Source organism: Lepisma saccharinum, chromosome 8, assembly GCF_977018435.1.
Source record: "Lepisma saccharinum chromosome 8, izLepSacc3.1, whole genome shotgun sequence".
Classification (NCBI taxonomy): Eukaryota; Metazoa; Arthropoda; class Insecta; order Zygentoma; family Lepismatidae; genus Lepisma; species Lepisma saccharinum.
The window spans coordinates 64,768,229-64,791,708 of NC_139236.1; the positions used below are offsets into that span (position 1 = coordinate 64,768,229).

At 38.5% G+C, this 23,480-nt stretch overlaps 1 protein-coding gene across 1 annotated transcript in view; it reads right to left on the reverse strand.

Annotated features, from left to right (window-relative positions):
• The window catches only part of LOC145991069 (uncharacterized), a 167,179-nt gene extending 144,001 nt beyond the window's left edge, over window positions 1–23,178 (reverse strand). Inside the window, exon 1 of the mRNA XM_083126790.1 lies at window positions 22,948–23,178. Coding sequence (XP_082982916.1) covers window positions 22,948–23,028 — 81 coding nt within the window. The 5' untranslated portion in view covers window positions 23,029–23,178. The remainder of the gene's footprint in view (window positions 1–22,947) is intronic.
• Window positions 23,179–23,480: the final 302 nt, after the last annotated feature.

Below are 23,480 nucleotides of genomic sequence, written 5' to 3' on the forward strand. Positions count from 1 at the left end.
AAAAAAAAGCAATTTCCAAAAAATGGTAAAATGATGTATTTCAAAATTGTGGTCTAAATATGGGCTACTAGTGACAATATCACAAAAAGCAATTAAAATTTAAAAAAACAGTTATTTATCGCTAAAACATTATAAAATTCATATTTATGAATAATCTGTTGTTTTGAAAATCACGCGGAATGAGAAAAATCAAAATCCAAATATTTGTTGAAAATGTGATCTCAACATTAGACCTCATGTCATAGCCCATATTTAGACCATCACGCTATTTTTCTTCTTCAAATTATTTTCGCTCTCTGTGGTACATAGTATTTAACAAACAAATCATGACATTATAAAATCCCATATTTGTTTTAAGTATCGCTAATATCAAAACCTATACAAAGGAGATGAGAATTCAGAAAACGTTGGGTTAAAACATACCTGCTAAAAGTTTTCGGAGGTCGTAATTCTATAACAGCGTCCAAGGCCAAAACTAACCACCACTTTCTCTTGCGAATTGGCGCCGCAACCTTTGTTCTTGACAGATAACCAGTTCCCATAGCTTCTGCCAGGCTGCAGCACCCGGGAGCGCTGATAACTCCAAAACCCATATTTAAACCTTCGCCCATATTTAGACCTTCTCCTCTAGTAGTTCGGATTTCACATTAAACTGCAGGTCCAGTCCCGATTAACTTTACTGTGCACAAAGTGGACTTAAAACAAGAACTCAAACTCAGGCAACTGAGATTGCCACCCGTAGTAGGGGACACAACCTCCAAAACGAGATGCAGATAAAAATAGGGTAGTCTTGGCACGCCGAAGACTTTAATCCGCCCGTTCAAGTACAGTGGGATTCACAATTATTTCTCGGCAAATTTCCATGACTGTTGAGTCCTACTGAATTTTTATGTATGCTGGTGCAGAGGTTTTCTGACGCTTCGTTTAAATTCCTGAAGCTCTGTTTGCGTAAAACAAAGAAAATAAACATGATGATGGACAATTTGCTTCATAGTACTTATGCATCCCACCGTACTACCCTCAATATAACGTCACGAAAAAAAATTGATTTCTAATTTTGCGTGATCTGTGCACAACATTTTATTTTTCTGGTTCTAACAGTTCTCGAGATGTGGATGAGAACCGTCCAAAAAGAGCGCTGCCAGACTGTCCCGACGTGTTAACCTCAATTCCAGAGGGCGCTGTCTGCACTTCCACGTTCAAGCGAGGTCAAGGTTTCCGTGCGAAAGCGTGCTCCTCTGCACTTAGAGCACGAACAGGGTGAAGCTTTTTCTTGGCCATGATTTGCAGCTTGCTCTTTTTTCCTGTTTCTGACGCGAGGCGCAAGCAAAATAATGCACAGGCGTGGGAAGGAAAGTCAGCGGAATGGATGCCATAAATTCCGAACCTATTAAACACCCCCGCCCCCTTCCTGGCCTAGCTCGTCGAGTGGTCGTCTCACGACCTCGATGCCAACGGGTCTGGGTTCGGATCCCGGAATTGATGTAGGTTTGTTTACTCGTCACGTGGCTGTATATACAGAAATAATGGCTGGAGTTCGACTTAGTAGCCCAAGAATTGTATAATTTTTTAATTATAACTTAATTGTTACTAATTTTCATTAAGCAATACTTTAGAAATACAAGCAATAAAATATTCTTTGTAAAACTTTGGATCTACTTGTTGTACGTACATTAATTATATTAACCAGAACACTGGCGTGTCCAAGGAGGGGAGGTTGATGGGGGGTCAGAAGCCCCCTTTTTTGGCCAAGCATTCCTAAAAAAAAGGAAAGTCAAAGGCATAAAAAGATGGCAAAATGAGGGTTGACTACTAAGAAAAGTATAAGTACCCCCCCTTTTGGAAAATCCTAGGCATGCTACTGACCACAACAATATAACATTGGTATTTTTAGAAACCATAATTTTGTGTGTGTGTGTGAGAGAGAGAGAGAGAGATTAATATAACTTCCACAATCTTATCAACCAGTGCAGTGTTTTCATCAATTTTGAGATGTTCTTTATTTGTATAATTAGCGCAAAATGTTTCCTTGGAAAATCTTTGTGCTGATCACGTCACCTCCATAAATGGCCGAGATTATGTATATGCGGGAGCCATAACCACACTTTCCCCCCTCTTCCATTCACTTTGCAATGTGGGGGGGCGGTAGTTTTACGTTTACCTGCTCTTCTATAAGTTTATATTGAAAAACTAAATATGCTGACCAAGGCAGTAATTTATTTTATTAAAAACATAAACTAAAACGTAACGTTTCAACCTTCTAGCAAGGTCTTCATCAGACTCTGTATCAAGTACAAAAGACTTGATACAGAGTCTGATAAAGACCTTGATAGAAGGTTGAAACGTTACGTTTTATTTTATGTTTTTAATAAAATAAATTACTGCCTTGGTCAGCATATTTAGTTTTTCATAATCATGGAAACAAGGCTTAATGGTGTTATAAGTTTATATTATTAGCTAAAATATGGCTTTGCTGGATAATTGTTCCTTTATTTATTGTAAGAAGGTTGGTGTATGTTCAATTTCGTGGCCCACTACATTGTACGTCCCGGTCACGGGTAAATGGTCCATAACGCTAATTTACCAACCGATAAAATGCATGTTACATGCATGCCTTAACTATGATTCGCAGCGCGTTACACTACCACCCCACCGCCACTTTTTGACTGGTTCGCATTTCGTCATCGCTGTCGTCGCCGCAGAAATCAACGCAAAGGAAAGGAATGCAAACATAGCATTTCGCTTGACAAACTGAACATGCCTGAATCTGTGTCGTTCCGTGATGTTTGTTTTGAATTGGGTCAAAATGTAAGACTGTGCAATATGCCTAAAAGGTTGACCATTCAGTCGATGTGGAACATAACACACAAGCACAAACATAAATGTATGACAGAAGGCGCACGTTGGCCAGGTGCTCGTATGCGGTTTGTTGTCAATTTTCTGCTGCTTGAAGAATGTCTTGTTTGTTCTTATCAGAAATGCTTCACGTTAACATAACTATGTCGAGTTGTGTCTACCTCCTTTGTTTAGTCTAGAGTCGTTTAGACTACTACTTTATGCAGTTTTTATTCAAATTTCGATATCCAGGTCTGTGGCGAAGTAGGAAATTTCTCTATTTCTTTATTTTCGCTCCTTATTGATCTCTATCTTCTGCTTTCCCTCCGTTTCTCTCTTTCTCTTTACTTCTCCCTCTGTTTCCTCATTTCTCCGTCTCTTTCGCTCTTTGTCACTCTCCTGCTTTCTTCTTCTTTCTCCTTTTCTTCCACTCTGTGAGTTTCTGTCTTTATCCTCCATTTACGTCTTCTCTCTCTCTGTCTTCAACACCCTGTCTCTTTCGTTATTCTCATTCCTCTTTCTTCCTCTATCTCTCCTTGTCTTTACTTCTTCTTTTGTTTCCCTATCTCTCATTCTATCTACCACTCTCTCTTTCTTTCGTTATGCTCCGTTTCTCTCTCTTTCTCTGTGCATCTTCTCCTTCTTCCTTTCTTTGTATCTCTCCCTTCTATTTTCCTTTTTTCTATGTTTCCATCACTTTACCTTCCTTTATTTCTCTATGTTCGCGCGCGCGGATCTTGTTTGTGGTTCTAGAATGAATTCTGAAAATGTATAATCTAATCCATTTTGGTGGGCTAGAATTTAAATCCCACACTGCCCCACCCGCTGTCAACCTCTCGGGCACGATACAACTGGGCTTACGTGCTGAGGGACCAGAGGCTACACTGGGAGCGTAAACAAGAAGGAAAAAGATTAAAACTCGGCACTTCCTGCGATAAACATTCCTCTCTCCTTCCGGTGGCATTCTGACTTTCATTCCTTTTCAACATCCAGGCACGAGCATCTCCAGACAGTTTACGAAAAGAGACGCAACTTGAATATTTGGGTAACTCCAATATACGAAACCGCCCGACATATCGGCTTCCGATATTTCCTCCTGTTGCCCACACTCTTGAAAACTCGCGATAAGAAAGACCTGATATATATGGGCCATTCCATTGCCACGGGTGGGACACGCAGAGTGCATTTTTGATATTAAAGTAACTATTCTGCAACATTTTTCATCCAGTTTATGTGCAACAAAATGTGAAACTTTTGATAAAACGTAACCACCCTTAAAATACTTTCCCAGATTTGTAGCTATAAGTGAACAATTTTGTGTCACGTGTGGGACAGACGAAACACTACCTCTTCACTTAATAAGAAATTCATTTTAATTTCTGTCAATTGTCAAAAGATGAAAAATAAATTCATTAAGACAGAGAAGGTAAATTGACCTATTAATATTCTAGTGGAGTTGAAGGGGAAATGTAATAGTTAAAGGATAAATTAAATGTCTTTTTTTGTGTCACGGGTGGAACACAAAAACAGGAGTATATCAAAAACTAAAAATAAACGAATCATATGTAAAATACCATCTACTTTCCAACTTAATTATGTACCGGGTGTCCCAGAATTGTTTCCCTGATTACAAACTTTATTCATATCCGCTATATGCAATGTACAGATGTAAAAGTGGTGCCAAAATGTTGGAAAACTAACCAAGTTTATTTGTTGCAGGTTTCAGTAATGTGGCTGTAGTGTAGCAGTGTCGATGCCAAGGAATCCGGAATTAATGCTTTTGACATCGGGTGGCATCTTTCCCTACAATGTTTCTTGGACTTTACCCAAAATTAATTAACCAGGTAATGCAGATATTCTGTGTAGCTACACAATCTCAATACAAAAACTTAATTTCTATAACCTTTCAGCAAAAGCGAAAGAAATTGGTACAAGGGCAATGTTACATTTCTGTGAATAAAGCCCAAACCTAAATCATTTGTCACATTGTAATTTCGATCCTATTGGCTTTACTGAACGAAAGATAATAAACAAATTGGATCTTTTCATTGTCGATTCGTAGCGTCCACTTAGGAAATAAACATTTGGAATATTTCATTACACTGTTTTTACACTAATAAAGTCGTGAAGAATGGTAATAAATTATGAAACAATAAACATTATCACTGATTTAATAATCAAAGTTACGAACATTGAAGCTTCACAAAGACAGAAAATAAAAAGCAGTTCATATGAAACAGTTTTATAAAATTTAATACATTTGTAGTTCATATTAACATAGCTAGGTAACAAAATGCTTTCTGCGTGAAAACATTTGTATTTGAAACATAAGTAATATACTCGTGGATAGTTTTAGACCAGTTGATGGCGCTTAGTCACGTGCCCGGAGCAAGCCATGAGGCTTTCAGATAGAGAAGGTAATGTATATAAGCACTATAAAAATGCATTAAAAAGCTTATGTTTTGCTACAAAGAGATAAAAAAAGGCAAAGAAGCAAATAAAATTCACATCTTAGTAATGACATGCCATCTAGGTTCAACGATAATAGTGGAGGAGGAAATGTTGGTTTTGGCGTGTCATGTACGGACACTACAATTGTATTCAAAACCAAAAACCTACTTTAGCATTGGCATTGTGGTGAATTCGGAAGAATGGACAAGACGTGCGAAGGGGAAAGGCGAGAGCTGTTTGCTTCGAGAGCCAAAGAGATGAAATTATGGTGGATGTAGGTCGCGCTGATGTCACGCCAACAGCAAGGAACAATAATTCTTCTTCGCCGGATTCAAGGCCGCCATGGAATGCGCTCACGATTCGAAATAAGCCACGATTGGCCACGGAAACGGAATAATAAGCGGACATGCAGGGTGCCAAGATTTCTCTCTTCCGTTGGTAATGGTCCACCGGGAAGTCTGAAAGCTGATTTTTGCATTCATATTGTCCATTCACTGCAAGTTTGCCAAGTGTAGGGTTTCCATTCGTCCTGGAACAGACCAGTTTTTTTTTTTTAATAAAATGTCCACTTTTTAAGTTTCCTTCCTTAAAATATCGTATTGTTCGTAGTATAACAATTGAAAAACCCCCATGAAACATTGTTGATCATTTTGTATTACAATATTGGCAATACTGATAACGATGCTCTTCTTTCTCCATGCATCTTCCTACAAAAATTCCAACACCGTGGAGCAAATTTTCGACCTTGCTAAGATGGGAAGATATTAAATGCATTGACAACCGACGCAAAAGAAAATACTTAAAATTGAGACAGTTTTACCACTGCAAAGACACATTTAAAGAATTTCTCTTGCGCTAAGCTCTAAGTTCAAATATCTAATGGAAAAATCTTGAACAAGTCCATTAAAATGTAAAATATATACTGGAACATTGTATTTTTTTTTTAAATGTAAGCATGTTCATGGTTTATAATTATATTTAAAGTGGAATTTATGTTAGTCAGTGTGCGTTTTTATCCCGATTCACCCCCCCCCCCACACACATGATTATATATATATATATATATATATATAATATTAATAGATTCATTTTTGGTTTTCTTAATTTTTATCGTGTCCTGCTTTTTTAAATGTTCCAGGTAAAAATTTAGAAATGGCAAAGTTTTTGTTGAAAAAAGTATGGGAATCTTAGCAAAGAGATAAGTGACAAGCAAAAAGTTCACAGTACACAATGATAAACTGAGGTTGTAGAATTGAAGGAAGTGAACGATCAACACGCTTACGTCTTAGGCATGGGTGCAGTTACTTGAAGCGTGGATCCATTGTTCACCAACTCAATATGTTATCAAATCATCACCACCAATTAGATGAAAATTAGTTTAAATAACATTTAAATAAGCCCCTTCAAATATAGCTAATTTTATGTTGAATTTATTGTATATACTTCCTTGATTAGTTTCTCGTGTATGTATGAACATAATTTTCTTTTGATTTCAATCTCGTAAGTTAATAACTTGTAAAAAAAAAAAACTAGTATTGTACTTTTTAACTGTTTGTTATTTAATTACCGACCGCATATACTTAAATTCAAGGAAAAAACTACCTCAGTATTATGTTTGCATTAATATTCCCTTCTAAAAAATTACATACTTGACATCAGTTCTCGTTGTTCGCTCACTTCCTGTGATGGACTAACCTGTCATCCACCCACCTTCGCATAAGCATGTGGAAGAGCATAGGCATATGCACAAGCAAGATATTTTTCAATTGGGCATATTACCCCGATAATAGTGTTGCCCCCTCAAAAAAAAAACACCACTTGAATTTGAAATTATCGCATTAACGTAAATTACGATGACTGAAATCAAATTATTCGTGTGAAATATATACTTTTAGGTTGACATTCGATTTCTAAGGGGGAAGTCTGGCCATCCTTGCTCCCCCTTTCAAGACGTCTATGTCCCTACATTATTATACTTTGACCTAGAAATTTAGCGTAGGGAATCTATTGCCGTTATTAAACGATATTATAGTCTTATTGCCCCTCCCCAACCATAGACCGAAATAATTATAGAGAGGCATGAGGGCCAAACAATGAGGTAAAAGAAAGCAAGACTAGTAGAATCTATAAGTAGCAGGACAAAAATATACTCAAGATGGAATTTGTTTTCACGTGTTTCTTGCATTATTTCTTCCAGACGGCCAAGAGCACCTGCAGGGTGGCGCATAGGAGCAATTCCCCCCCCCCAAATCAAATTTTGAACAAACAAAAATACATTTCGTAAAATTTTCTTGCTCGCTTCGCTCCCAATATCTGCTTTTCTTACAGTCTTGTCAAGTTCAGAGCTGTAGCTAGGGGGCGACGGGAGTTGGCACTGGGCGCCGAAATGAAGGAATTGTAAAAGAATGACATCCATGGCGGCCCGTGAAATTTTTTGTGCCATATTTAATCAATATTGTTTTCATTTTGCAAAAATGTGGATACAAAAATTTTCTTACTCGCTTCGCTCGCAATTTTATTGTCTCCTGTAATGCAATGTAAATAACCATAGAGAGAAATTATAGGCTAACTACCAAGTACTTCAGACTCTTGCTGCTAAACCGTTTTGTCTTAAATGCATGAACACAATTGTTTGGAGGAAAAGGAGCGCTGCACATTTCAGAGACAATCGTTATGGTGCCTCTATGTTGCTGCATTAGATCATATACTATATTATACATAAACCCATTAATGCAATGAAACTAAAACAGTGAGATAAAATGAGGTTTTTCTTTCCAGACTGAACTTTCATCAAGGCTTGCCCCCCTCCCCCCAATCATAGGGTCTGCGCACGCCTATGTGCAAAGAACACAGCTGAAAGAATTCCCAGAGCTTCTTCATTCTATGCGGAACCTTGGAAACCCTTTGCAGCAGAGGGCATTGACGTCACTGGGAGTCGATTTTATCGACGGACCTTGCTTTTGTGCTGGCAGACTCAACAAGTTATTTGAGCCTTTCGGGTGAAGAGTCAATATTTCTTGTTCAAGCACGAACAGACACTCCAGAGTTGCCGCAAATAAGGCTGCGTGTTCTAGACAGGGTTTCCAACGTTATGTAGTAAAATGGTTGTTTTTCTTCTATGGTTCATTGATTAGAAATAATATTTTTTTTATATATTTAAGCCCACTTTTTTCTCAGCGATAATCATGACTATCTATTGTTGACACGGATGGAGAGCCACACAGAACAATCATGATAATTTATGCTATCATTCCAGGCTTCTAATTTAATATCCTTATAACTATTATACGAGGTATATTTAGAACATTAACTTCCCAAAGTAGTCCCCACCAGGAGGGGGATCGCTTAGGAATATCTTTTGACTTATGACAGCTGTGTATACAGGGAAAGTTAACAACTCTACGCCTAATCCCCAATATGAATGCGGACAACCAGGCACGTATCTATAGAACAGGAGCGTATGCTAGGCGATCTGCGAAGCCTGAAGCCTAGAAAGTAAAATACTGAAGCAAAATCGATTAGAAACTGTGAATTGACCTGATTTCAAAAATAAGATAATTGCGATTCTGAAGTTGGCAACCTGAATTCTGAAGAGTTGGCAACCTTAATTATTAGGAGTTGGCAAACTGAATTGTTATAAGTTTGCAACCTGATTATCTTTAGGATGGCAACGTGGCTGCCTTGAAGACAACTAGAATGAGCCTATTCCTCTCATAGCCTAGGACCAGGTGTCACAGTGAGCTAGTCCATGTCTTGGACTCAGCATAGGCCACTGCTATAGAAGTATATTTCAGGGGTGGGAGCAGGACCAAAATAATAATAATAATAATAATAAAAATAGAATTAAAATAATTGAATCGGCAAGTTTAAGAAGGGAATGAAGGCCAAAAGAAGGAAATGAATCTCGGACCTGTGACAATCCCCACGGATGCAGCTTACAATGCCACATTACCAATCAACGAAAACAAAAGTGAATGATGTTAGGAAAATCATCCCCTACATTCTACGACGTCATGGTAACTTGGCCCACAACTTCTCACCACGATGAAGATCAGTCGGTGGATGAATGACTGTTTGTTGTTTGACTTGCCTCCAAATTTCCAAAATTTGGATATTATTTTGTATTGTTCATTCCATTGTGCACTTTCGTGTTGTAAACTACACGAGAATATATTTTCTTTTCCATTGTACACTTTACTTCCCTTTATTCCCCAGCAAAAACATCATACGTTTTAAGAAGGAAATAAATCCACCATCTTTTTAACATTTTATATAAGTTCTGGTTACATGTACATTGTTTTTCACGTACTCCTCTATACCTACACAGGGTTCTCACGTTCCAGTACGAATTTTGTTGTTCTTGGACGCACACTCTCTCATTTATACGGTTTCTTTTTTATTTCCCACAAATTTACTTTTTGGACTTATTCCCTTCTTAAACCTGCCGATTTAATTATAATGCTATTAAATGAATTAAAATAGTTTTAATTAAAATATTACAATGAAATAATATTATATGTTATTACATGAATAGGTAAAAAAAAAAGACGATGTAAGGAAACTGATATAACAGCACGTATTCATATCTAGTTTACGTATAGTTAAGTAGCCAAAATTTGTATGAAAAAATATAATAATAATAATCATGTCAAATAGGTAAAGAATTTAGTATTTATTGAATATCAAAAAAGGACGTTAGAACCAATTGAGAAAAGTGAAGTTCCTGGTAATTTTTATAAGTAGTAATAAATCTAGCATAAATCTTCTTTGGTACTGTCATTCAAAGTCGTATGATTCCAAAAGGCTTATAGCTACTCGTTGCCTTCCAGTAAGTTGGGCGAAAAGAAATAACCCTAGATTAAACAAATACATTTTAGTTATTTTATTATTAATTTTATACTGCGCAAGACTTTCGGGGGGGGGGGTCCGGACTCTATTGACCCCCCATCCTAGATACGTCCTTGGGGACAACACCTGTCGTTGGTCAGCGGTTCCTTCCGATCTGTAGCTCGGAGAAACACATAGCAGTTTACCCGCCATACCCCAAGGTACAGCCCCTGACACGTCTGAGTTGTAACGATAACATTGATTTCAAATGGTTTCGTTACAACCCAGAAGTGTTCGTGACTGTACAAGGTCACTTCAGTCTCAGTAGCAAGCATATAACGCGCTACAAAGCTAGAGGAACTCAGCTAGAGAAGCGACGTAAAAAAAAAACGAATAAAAAAGGAAGACAATAATATTTTTATACAAGGTATTCGAATACACCAAAATTAAAATGTCCGTTATCAGATTTCACAACTTATGACGTGGAGAATATAGACAAAAAGAGAACGTTTTATACCATGATATCACCTTGCAGATTAATTTCAAACTAACCAGCTCAAGTTTTTGCACATTATCTTCAAATATTTACAGCTAGTCACTTGTTGCGCCAAAGTATTCAAGTAACAACTTATTGCATTTTAACAGAGACGAAATGTGAAACTATACATTTTCATTATAAGAAGCGCCATCTCTTTCTACTATTTATTATTACAAACAAAGATAGAAGAAAAATAGTGTTTGAAATATTTACAGTTTGATTTCACTGACTTATACGGTTGTAGGATTTCACGGTTTTCTTTGAACCCCGACTCGTTCAATATTGCCGACGTGAATTGATTCAATGAATCGATTCAATGATCCGTTCGTAAGAAACTAACTGTTCAAACCCATGTGGTTAATTGCTACTGTCACTGAGGGGAGCTGATGGGGTTACATCCCCTCCCGAAATTTTGAGAGAATCAATTTTTTCCAACAAAAGCGGTAAAGAACTCGGTAAAGGCTAATGTGGCGTGTGCAAACTCCCTTTAAAATTATCCCTTTTTTATTTGAACAACTTTTAAAACGAAGGTTAAAATGTTCATTAAGATCCACCTTTACAATTCCAGCCTCCCCCTCCGCGTAAGCTAGTGGTTACTACAATTAATGGTGCCGGAAATTCAGCTCCATTTCCAACTGAATCGGCACTTTCTTTGAGCTCTTGTAGCAGTTGGAGAGAACTTCTTATCAGCATATTTCTTCCTTTCTCAAGTATTTCCTTGTGCTGAAAGACGAGGAGTTTTGCCTCCAGAAAGACAAGAAATGACTATAACGCCACTGATGGAAGCACACACGCTCTATTGTTCCCATTGTAGTGGTTGCCATGGATACAACGTGAAACAGCATTCCTGAACATGTGTTTACAAGCTATTGTTTTTCACAGTTTCAATCCAGCTCGTGTTCGTCCACGTATCTACACTTCCTCTACACGCCTTTCTAATTAATCAGCGTGTTAAGGGCTGCACGTGTTAGCTTAGTAACTCACTTGCTCTTTAGATTTTCGGTTCAACCATTAACGCAGAATTGTACCTTCAAGGAAGTACAGGGTGTCCGAAATAGAATGTATCATTTTCAGAACATTTATTCTCAGCTCCAAGAGGTGGTAAGAGTTTCTGCCACAAACGGAAGAACGTCTCTCCAAGTTTTGTTAACATATGCTACAAATTCACAAGTATACGTATTTTCATGTGACCTGCGTAGCTGAATGGTTATTTTAGCAAGTTCACACTGAACACCGAGCGAAGTGCTTTGTCTGGTTCAATGAGTGCCTGCACAAGTTGCACCTTTTTAAGCCTACACTTCCAAGCACTTATAAAGCACTATTTTGCACAACATATTTCCATGTTCACGATAGGTATTTCAAGTGAAACTTCTTCAGTTTAGTTATTACAATCAGTGCTTCTTACGTCTCCTCGCACACGGGTTACTTAGAACGAAAGAGAAGAAATAGGTACAATATTTTCGAGACACACTGTATTATCGGCTTATCTGTTTCCTGGATGTTGGTAATAATGATAGTATTCCAGCAAATTTCCATTTATCAAACCATAAATATAATTATCGGATGCAATTCCGATTGATACCGAGTTTCCAGTAAATATTGCCCGTGGTGGTGCAATTTGCAACAGAGACCGTCTTGCTTAGGGTTAGATTGAATAATTGCGATTTATCAATATCTTGATCAAAGAATTGATTTAAAATATCGAACTCTGATAACTTAAAATTATAAATCTGCTACTGATCGGGAACTATGTGTTTGATATCAATATCCAAACGACATCTAGCTTCGATATTGGAAAGTTGCCCGCTATATTTCTGAACGCTAAACTAGGCGGATGGTATAATTTCGTTCTTGCCAGATCGAACTGCTCACGACTGGTTTACGACAATGAATGTTGCCATTCTGCAGCCCGTTTTTGTAATATACGCTCTATAATTATATACAATAATGGCATCAATATTCGTTGGAAAGATCGGTGATGACAACAGCCTATTTCCCATTGGAGTAGTGGTTAACATAAAAACACTGTAATGGTCAACGTTCTCACGTAGTGTGTGGGAACCAGCAATTCTTGGTCATCGCTCACTTTGTCCCCTCCACATCTGACACCAGAGTATTTCTCAGTTTGTTTGAAGTCCACTGCGAGTCGGAACCTGGGACTCTTTTATTACAAGATGACAGTAGGGGCCTTTGCGATGTTGTTAGGTGAGAATATCCAAATGTATAACTACTGAACTGTTTCTGTCCTATTTTCCTGCTCCTACTTCAAGAAGTTTAAGTATTTCGTTAAATTGAAATTATGCTTCCCGAGACTCTGCTCCTAGAGATTATATTTCAGAGCCTCAGCTGCTAGGGATTATGCTTCAAGAGACTCTGCTCCTAGAGATTATGCATCAAGAGACTCTGCTCCTAGCGATTATATTTTCAGAGACTCTACTGCTAGGGATTATGCTTCAAGAGACTCTGCTCCTAGAGATTATGCTTCAACAGACTCTTCTCCTAGGGATTATATTTTCAGAGACTCTGCTCTTATCTTAAAGATTATGCTTCAAGAGACTCTGCTCCTAGAGATTTTATTTTCAGAGACTCTGCTACTAGGGACTATGCTTCAAGAGATTCTGCTCCTAGAGATTATATTTTCAGAGACTCTGCTCTTAGAGATTATGCTTCAAGAGACTCTGCTCCTAGAGATTATATTTTCAGAGACTCTACTGCTAGGGATTATGCTTCAAGAGACTCTGCTCCTAGAGATTATGCTTCAAGAGACTCTTCTCCTAGGGATTATATTTTCAGAGACTCTGCTCTTATCTTAAAGATTATGCTTCAAGAGACTCTGCTCCTAGAGATTATATTTTCAGTGACTCTGCTCCTAGAGATTATATTTTCAGTGACTCTGCTCCTAGAGATTATATTTTCAGAGACTCCGCTCTTATCTTAAAGATTATGCTTCAAGAGACTCTGCTCCTAGAGATTATATTTTCAGAGACTCTGCTACTAGGAATTATGCTTCAAGAGATTCTACTCCTAGAGATTATATTTTCAGAGACTCTGCTCTTATCTTAAAGATTATGCTTCAAGAGACTCTGCTCCTAGAGATTATATTTTCAGAGACTCTGCTACTAGGAATTATGCTTCAAGAGATTCTACTCCTAGAGATTATATTTTCAGAGACTCTGCTACTAGGAATTACGCTTCAAGAGATTCTGCTCCTAGAGATTATATTTTCAGAGACTCTGCTCTTATCTTAAAGATTATGCTTCAAGAGACTCTGCTCCTAGGGATTATATTTTCAGAGACTCTGCTACTAGGAATTATGCTTCAAGAGACTCTGCTCCTAGAGATTATATTTTCAGAGACTCTGCTCTTAGAGATTATGCTTCAAGAGAGTCTGCTCCTAGAGATTATATTTTCAGAGACTCTACTGCTAGGGATTATGCTTCAAGAGACTCTGCTCCTAGAGATTATGCTTCAAGAGACTCTTCTCCTAGGGATTATATTTTCAGAGACTCTGCTCTTATCTTAAAGATTATGCTTCAAGAGACTCTGCTCCTAGAGATTTTATTTTCAGAGACTCTGCTACTAGGGATTATGCTTCAAGAGATTCTGCTCCTAGAGATTATATTTTCAGAGACTCTGCTCTTAGAGATTATGCTTCAAGAGACTCTGCCCCTAGAGATTATATTTTCAGAGACTCTGCTCTTATCTTAAAGATTATGCTTCAAGAGACTCTGCTCCTAGAGATTTTATTTTCAGAGACTCTGCTACTAGGGATTATGCTTCAAGAGATTCTGCTCCTAGAGATTATATTTTCAGAGACTCTGCTCCTAGAGATTATACTTCAAGATACTCTGCTCCTAGAGATTATATTTTCAGAGACTCTGCTCTTAGAGATTATGCTTCAAGAGACTCTGCTCCTAGAGATTATATTTTCAGAGACTCTGCTCCTAGAGATTATATTTTCAGAGACTCTGCTCTTATCTTAAAGATTATGCTTCAAGAGACTCTGCTCCTAGAGATTATATTTTCAGAGACTCTGCTACTAGGAATTATGCTTCAAGAGATTCTACTCCTAGAGATTATATTTTCAGAGACTCTGCTACTAGGAATTATGCTTCAAGAGACTCTGCTCCTAGAGATTATATTTTCAGAGACTCTGCTACTAGGAAATACGCTTGAAGAGATTCTGCTCCTAGAGATTATATTTTCAGAGACTCTGCTCTTATCTTAAAGATTATGCTTCAAGAGACTCTGCTCCTAGGGATTATATTTTCAGAGACTCTGCTACTAGGAATTATGCTTCAAGAGACTCTGCTCCTAGAGATTATATTTTCAGAGACTCTGCTCTTAGAGATTATGCTTCAAGAGACTCTGCTCCTAGAGATTATGCTTCAAGAGATTCTACTCCTAGAGATTATATTTTCAGAGACTCTGCTACTAGGAATTATGCTTCAAGAGACTCTGCTCCTAGAGATTATATTTTCAGAGACTCTGCTACTAGGAATTATGCTTCAAGAGACTCTGCTCCTAGAGATTATATTTTCAGAGACTATGCTCCTAGAGATTATACTTCAAGATACTCTGCTCCTAGAGATTATATTTTCAGAGACTCTGCTCCTAGAGATTATGTATGCTTCAAGAGACTCTGCTCCTAGAGATTATATTTTCAGAGACTCTGCTCTTAGAGATTATGCTTCAGGAGACTCTGCTCCTAGAGATTATATTTTCAAAGACTCTGCTGCTAGGGATTATTCTTGAAGAGGCTCTGCTCCCAGAGATTATATTTTCAGAGACTCTGCTGCTAGGGATTATGCTTCAAGAGATTCTGCTCCTAGAGATTATATTTTCAGAGACTCTGCTGCTAGGGATTATGCTTCAAGAGACTCTGCTCCTAGAGATTATATTTTCAGAGACTCTGCTGTTAGGGATTATGCTTCAAGAGGCTCTGCTCCCAGAGATTATATTTTCAGAGACTCTGCTGCTAGGGATTATGCTTCAAGAGATTCTGCTCCTAGAGATTATATTTTCAGAGACTCTGCTCCTAGGGATTATGCTTCAATAGACTCTGCTTCTATATATTATGCTTCAAGAGACTCTGCTCCTAGATATTATACTTTCAGAGACTCTGCTCCTAGATATTATGCTTCCAGAGACTCTGCTCCTAGACGGAGGCATACACTGAAGGAAGAGCGTGTGAAAATTCCTATGGATTGGCTGTTTTGGATTAGTGACAACGTATTTTGATTTAGTCATGAGAACGTACAGGAAACTGCAACCTTGCACCGTCACAGGGGTCCTGTAGGTTAAATTAGTATGTCACACTCACCGAATTACCGCTACCACTAAATATAATGGATGTGTTGAGACCCTTGTTATGGGTCCGAGATGAACGACGTCTGATTGATTTGTTAGTGAGAGGATACCAAATGTGGCTAAAATTCGTTCACGAGAGAAAATAGATAGTGTTGGTTTAAAGACAAACAGACCGTTCGTAACCTTGCTACTGCGATAACAAACATACTGGAATGAAAACATAATCTTCTCGCCATATGTTAACTGGTTGGGGACTTGCTTTAAAGTGATATTTTGTTCCCTAGCGTGGAAATGTAGGTTTAAAATTAGTTTCGGCCCACTTATGGTAGGAACACCAGTTTCGGCGGTGCATAATTTCGGCTATTTCAGTCGTGTCTATTTAGAATATAACTTCCTCTTTGAGGGCGAAAGAGTGAAAACATGATTAAGAACGTCAGTTCAATATGTATATTTTCTGATGGGAGGACCTCCCCGATGTCGCAATGGTAGCGTCGTCGCCTTGTAATCAAGGGGTCCCGGGTTCGATACCTGGTGGAGGCTCATAGTAGTTCGGATCCCAATTTAAACTGTAGGTCCAGTCCCGATTAGCCTTACTGCGCATAAAGTGGACTTAAAACACCAAATTAACAACAATTCTGATTCGATCATTTCCATTTATTTTAGTGCTTACATTAAGTGGCTATTTTGTCATTTTTGGAGTTTATTTTTAGAGCTGCATCCATTCAGTTGGGACCATGGTATATTTCTTTTATTACACTCGCCGTGTGTGAAGGGGGAGAGGTTATATAATTTCCACGTTTATCCGATTTTCGGAAACGAACATCATGCACTCAAGAGACGATAAAATATAGACCCTCCCCTTTAGGGACATAACGTCACTTTTGCAAAATTCCCTGACAAGCCCGGGTGTCCATCTACAAAGGGGCTTTCAGTGGTGGAGATCTCACTTTAAAGTGTAAGTACAGTTCAGCTTAGCATATCAACCTTATTCTCGACTGAAAAACAAACTTTCCAAAAACTATGAAAGTTCCAGAAAATGGACCTCAATCTAGGACCTAAAGTTTAGAAACAGTTCTTTCCGCAAATATGTGTTTCTCCCAACACATGACATCCGTATATGCACATGTAGAGCAGACAAGTGCTGTCTTCCCCTACGAATGAGGTCTAAAAATAGTGCATCCATCGGCCATAAAAGGGTGTAAGGCCAACGGCACCCTTCTGCAGAGCTGCGATTGGCTGTCTTAATCCAATCAGCAATACCTGAGTTCGATTCCCGATTCAGGTTCGAAAAACACAAACCCTGAGATCCTCGTAATAGATTTCAAGATCAAGCTTTCTCAATGCTGCTTCATATAACGGAATCTTCCGTGGTGTAGAGGTTAACGCAAGCTGGGGATACGGGCTAATATTTGGCAAATGTTAAAATCGCCTCACGTCTGCATATGCAGTAATTAAACCTGCAGTTTGTGCAAGACCAGAAAGATAATGTCTTACCTTGAATCCATCACGCGATCATCTAAATATTAACAATAATATTTCCCCAGTTGAAGCAAAGGTTGAACTTTATAACTAAAGATCGTCATCATAAAGCACGTATGTTTCTATATCAAACATTCTTTCGTATTTGCCTTTACGTCCCTTTCTGCCACTTTGTAACGATGAGTATAAATAAGATACGAAGAATCATCCATGCCTAGGCCGGAACTTGTACTTCGGTGTAGAGATCATTACTCAAGGTGGTTCGAGTTTGTTTCGTGAATGGAACTGAACATTGTGGTCGTCCTTCTGAGATTACAAATCTTTCCAATAAAACCTTGTAACTAACTTGGATTTCAAATTTAGTAACGGTCATTGTGTGTTCGAGTAACAGCAAGGACATGTGCGTTTGTGTCTTATCCATTTCATTCTATCGTCATTCATACTCATCACCGCAGCTAAAAAAGCGACATAACGTACTTAAAAAGTAAAATTTATCTCAGCATAGTCACTGTTACCCTTAAAACCAATTCTCAGATGAGCTAATCGGTACTGGTCCTACAGTTTAAAGAAGAATGCGAGGTGAGGTACTTGTAACGCTTGTCGCCTTGTAACAAAAGGGTTCCTGGTTCGATACTCGGTGGAAGCACATAGTGATTCGACTCCCACCTTTAAACTGTAGGTCCAGTCCTGATAAACCTACCTGAGCAACTCAAAACTCAAAACAAAAGATTTGTAGCCTATATCCGGTGGACAAGTTAAGAAAATGTTCATAATGCATCCCCCAGCTAGATAATTTTCAACCCCCCCGCAAATTCTGCATTGCCTCTTTCATGATCCATACAAGCATCTACCTCCTATCCAAAATCTCTCCGGGCCCGTGGCGGAGTGGTTAGCACAGAGCGCTACGATGCCAGGGGTCTCGGGTTCGAATCCCAGGATGGGCATGGGTGTTCTTTGCGAGAATAATCAATTTCATCATATCATCACGCACCCTCAATGTCGAGATTAGCGAAAAGAGGCACAAAAGCGACGTAAAATAACCTTATTCAATCAACCAATCAGGCAACAGATCCCAAAGAATCACTCCAGCTAGGAATTTCCAATTGGAGCACTGTGCATACCTTTAAACTCTTGTTGGAGACATGGGCGTCACCCCCCAACCCTGGAAAATTAAAGTCAACCAAAAATTATATATTTTACACACATAATTTAATTTCAGCCACAATATTATGTCTTAATTATTGCATGAATATGATAAATTCAAATTGAAGCAATGTTTTTTTTTTGAGGGGAGAACACTACTAGGGGGAGATGTGCCTTCTTTGCCCCCCTGGAAAAAATCCTGCTGACGCCCGTGGATGGGGATAATGCATACTACAACACAATGATCGCTATCTCCGCGCGTGCAGTATAGGCGGAGTTCTGGAGGGGCCAGGGGGGCCTGGCTCCCCAACTTTAAAAAAGATTAAAAATTAACACATGATTAAGTTCAGTTACTACATTTTTGTTATGAAGCCATACCGCAAATCTTGACGTTTGGCATGATGGCATGTGCAGTAATTGCTCCGCAATAGCGGGTCTTTGACGATTTGATTGATGTGTACAGTTTGAAGAAAGAAAAACGTAAAATGACTTTGTGTTGAGTCAACAGTCACTGCTGGTGCATCAAAAGAACTTTTCAATTTAATTTTTCTAAAATTTCTGAAGCTTACTATTGTACCGTAACTTTTTAAAATTAATACGAGTTACTGTTTTGCTTATTTTAAAACTGACAACCAATATACTAATTAATATTTGTTTACTTAAGCGAGGAAATTTAAGATTTTCAAATCTAAAAGGCCTAAAACTAAGTGTTATTAAGTTGTTTTTTTTTTTTTATTTCCGGGGGAAGGCCTCCGAACCAGTGGCAATTTCTCTGGGTGTGTAAGTCGTGTGTCAACGGCCAAAGGAAAATGTAATAAAGAAGAAAGTATCTGTACTTTTATAAATTACGATTTTGAGCGTTTTTCTTCAATTGTCAGTCACGAGCGCCCGGTAGTTTTCGAACGCGGCGCAGCGCGCAGTGGTTGTCAGGCAGGCAGATCGGTCCGTGACGGGCAGGGCGTTGCGAGGAAATCCAACGTCTTAGAGTGCCACACACGTAAATTTGCCGTTGCGTAGAAACGAATTTTCGTTTCGTCTCCCTCTCTCTTAGCATTATGTGTTCTACCCTGCTCGAAAGCCACTTGTTAGTACATATTAATCCTAGTCCTGGTATAATGCATGACGTTTAAAACTCAACGTTAGATAGACCTGAATTCTCTAATTTTATTGTTGTACGTAACAGCTGTGCATCGGCGCACTGCAGCGATTTTTCTATCTGCTCCATTAGCAACACTGCTTCTTTAGTTGTTTCGCGCATTGCACGGCAGAATTATCTGCGCTGGACTCTACCACTGCCAAAACATAGCATGACCGCGCATGCGCACCCTGTCACCCACCAGCATGGTTACCTTCTCAAGGCGTTGTATTTGTTCCCAACGATTTGGATTTCATTCGCCCCGCGTTCCGCGTTGTTTTGCTCGTGATTGTTGTGCATTATTTTTTAAACGTGTGTTGTGAAGTGACGTGATTATTTTAAGATGGAGAATAGTGAAAGTGTTGTGCAAAAGTATTTAAATAATTTATTTTCTTCGCTTTCGTATTCAGAGAAGAAACAAGTGATTGACAATAGTCGACCATGTTCGAATCTCACGATGTCAACATGTGTTAGAGGAAAAAGTTGTCCGGAAAAAGGTTTTGAGAGACATTTTCGAAAAGAACTCTATGAAATTTCAGACTGGCTTTGCGGGTGTGATGTGGTGAATAAATTTTACTGTTGGACATGTTTATTAGACTAAAAAAGGTGTTGGGAATTATCAAGGGTATGCGGATTTGAATCATCTCAATACTGCAGTGAGAAAACACAGTGAGTCTGAATTGCATCTTTATAATAAAGTTTCTTTAAATTTAGTAGTTTTGTTGCCACCCCTACTAGAATTGACGTTCTTTCGGATACTCAACGAAAAGCTGAAATAGAGCTACACAATGAAAAAGTAAAAGAGAACAGAGAAATATTAAAGAGGTTGATTAACGCCGTCTGCTATTTAGCAAAGCAAGAACTGCCATTCCGAGGCCATGAAAAAAATGCAGCATCTCTAAATAAGGGCAATTACATGGAATTCCTTATTGCAAGTGCCGAGTTTGATCCCTCATTAAAAATAACATTAATTAAATTCTACAGTTTTTCGCGGTACTTCGGCAGGCATTCAAAATGATTTAATAAATTCAGTTTCGGATGTTCTGAGAGATGAAATCTACAATGAAATTCAAAACACAGACTTTGTGGCTATCATGGTCGATGAAACATCAGACATTAGCAAAAAATGTCAGGTGTCAACAGTGTTACGTTTTTTCTCGGCCTCACAGAGAGATTTCTTGCATTTCATGACGTGAGCGCCGATAAAACTGCAGGAGCTCTTTTTAGTCACGTGACTGAAATAATGGATAAATATAAGTGTGGGGATAAATTAATTGCCCAGACATACGATGGGCATTCTGTAATGAGTGGTCATTTGAATGGCCTTTAAAGTAAAGTTTTGGAAAAATATCCGAAAGCTTTTTATACGCATTGTTATGTTCATGTAATGAACTTGGTGCTGCAACAATCGTTAGAATGTAACAAAGAGCTTAAGGTGTTATTTTGTGGTCTTAAATCACTTAAATCTCATTCTCCAAAGAGGTTACACGAACTTTCTGCTTTCACGTCCAGAAAGCTCCCGTCATTAGCTCCTACCAGATGAAATTTTACCTCTAGGCTAGTGTGGACAGTCAATGACAACAGAGAAGCACTGCTTATGTTTTTTGAACATGTTAGTGAAAGTGGAGACTTCGATCATTTGACTGCAATGACTCCAGAGGATTTTCTAGCTTCTTGAAGGACTTCGAAAATATATTTTAAAAAAAGGCTTTATCCAACTTGCTTGCCTTTTCAGACGTATTATTCAGTATATTGCAGTCTAAAAATGTTGATATTTTGTATTGCAGTAATAAAATAACTGAATTTCAACAACAGCTGAAAAAGGAAAGTGAGAATTTCGAAACACTATGGAATTCTATAACTGGTGCAGTAGAAGAGGAAGAGGTTGTTGAAATGAAAAGGAGGCGACTGAACAACGAATCACAGAAAGACCACTGCCGGAGGCTTTACTTTGAAATCATTGATAATATCAGCAACCAGATAACAATTAGATTCGCATTATTTGAAAAATTGCAATATTTTGATTTACTAAATCCCACAAAACTTAAATAAAAGAGAAAACTTTCCTCACCATCTCGTACATAAATTGTAGGAAATTTATGGCAGTGTGTTTAATTTAACCAAACTGCAGAAGAATGAACTTTATGTTTGGTATGCTTCCATCAATTAAGATTGTAAATTATCACGAATCTAGTGGGTGAGTTTACATAAATATATAAATTAGCAGTGTTGATCGCAACAATTCCTTCCACGACGTCATCTGTCGAGAGATCGTTCTCATCACTGAAGAGGATCCACACATTCTGCCGATCTACTCAACCTCAGAACCGGATGACGAATTTAAGTCTTATCTCCATCCAGAAAGAATTACTTTCTAAGCTGCGAGAAGGGGATAAATCCAAATTTTATGAGGCGGTGATCAGCGCATTTCTTTCTAAAGAAAGAAGAATAGACTGGAATTCAAGTAACTAAGTAATGAGCAGTTGATTTTTCAAATTTTACTTTTTGGAAGGATAAATGAAGGGTAAGGGGAAAAACCGGAAATGCATTTTAGCGATTTTTCAATGAACGGTCATTCTTATGTCCACGGTGTTTTTTTATGGGTGATAGGTAGGAGTTCCACCAACCCCTCTGGTTCCAAACTCGTGCTTTAAAAATTAATTGTATGGCGAAGTATTGAACATATTAATTTTCTCCTTACCCTTCAAATATATTAATACTTTAAATGAAGTATTTACTTCATTTAAAATAATTTATGTAATTTAATGTTTTTCCAAATATTTATAAATTTACACCAAAAAAAGTACGGAGAAAATGTGTAATATTGGTTCACAGAAATGAGAGGGGGAGGGGTTAACATTCCTTCTTTGCCAACGCCTGAAGTTCAGGGTCAGGAGACGCCACTGCTCCGAACCCCTTATAAACTAGGGGATATTCAATAACCCTCAGGTATATCATATGCTTCTCCCAAAGTCTGCCCCCTCCCCCCAAAGCAAACGCTCAAACTCCGCCCATGGCGTGCAGCATATTTCTGAAGGACTGACTGTGGCGTTATCGTCCCGCTAAACGATTGCCACTAAATTTTACCACTTTATGAAAAAAATAATCCAAACGAGTTCTTGCAGAAGTGAATTTCCTAACAATACTGTCCGCATGGCACTGAAGAAGTGAGAAAGCAATGCAAATGTTACAAAGAAGTTCACGTGAAAGATCCGATAAACATGTTTACCTTTTCGAGCGCACGCAAAACATCGTCCGTCTTCCAAGCTCGCACTTCCTGCAAGGCCAGCACATGAGGTCTCCTCGACATATCAGACGGTCGCGTGCCCACACTTCACATTCGTACCAAAACGAGAAACGCAGAGGTTCCAAATAAAACAAGAACGAACCGAACTCGCGAGCGCAAAAGAATCTCGTCTTCAAGAGTCGAGTCACGCGGTGCAACGTAGCTTGCGGGTTCCGCCGTGTCTTCTGCTAGCGCGGGCGAAGAGCACAACACGCCCAGTAGAGGAGCCGATCCCTAGTGACGTCAGTTCCGGGGCGGCCGGCTGACTCAGTATCAGCGTTGCCAGCTGACAGCTTTTTAACCGGCTTGCGAAACTTACTGCATTTTTTCGTCACGATATCGCATGCAGCAGAACAAGCTCCTTCGTGCAAAGTTCAAGTCAGACCGGGATTGAATTAAAGAGACTAAAAGTGGGATTTATTATTTGTTGTTGAGAACTACCTAAAGGGGTGCACTGTATGAATTAATTTTATTAA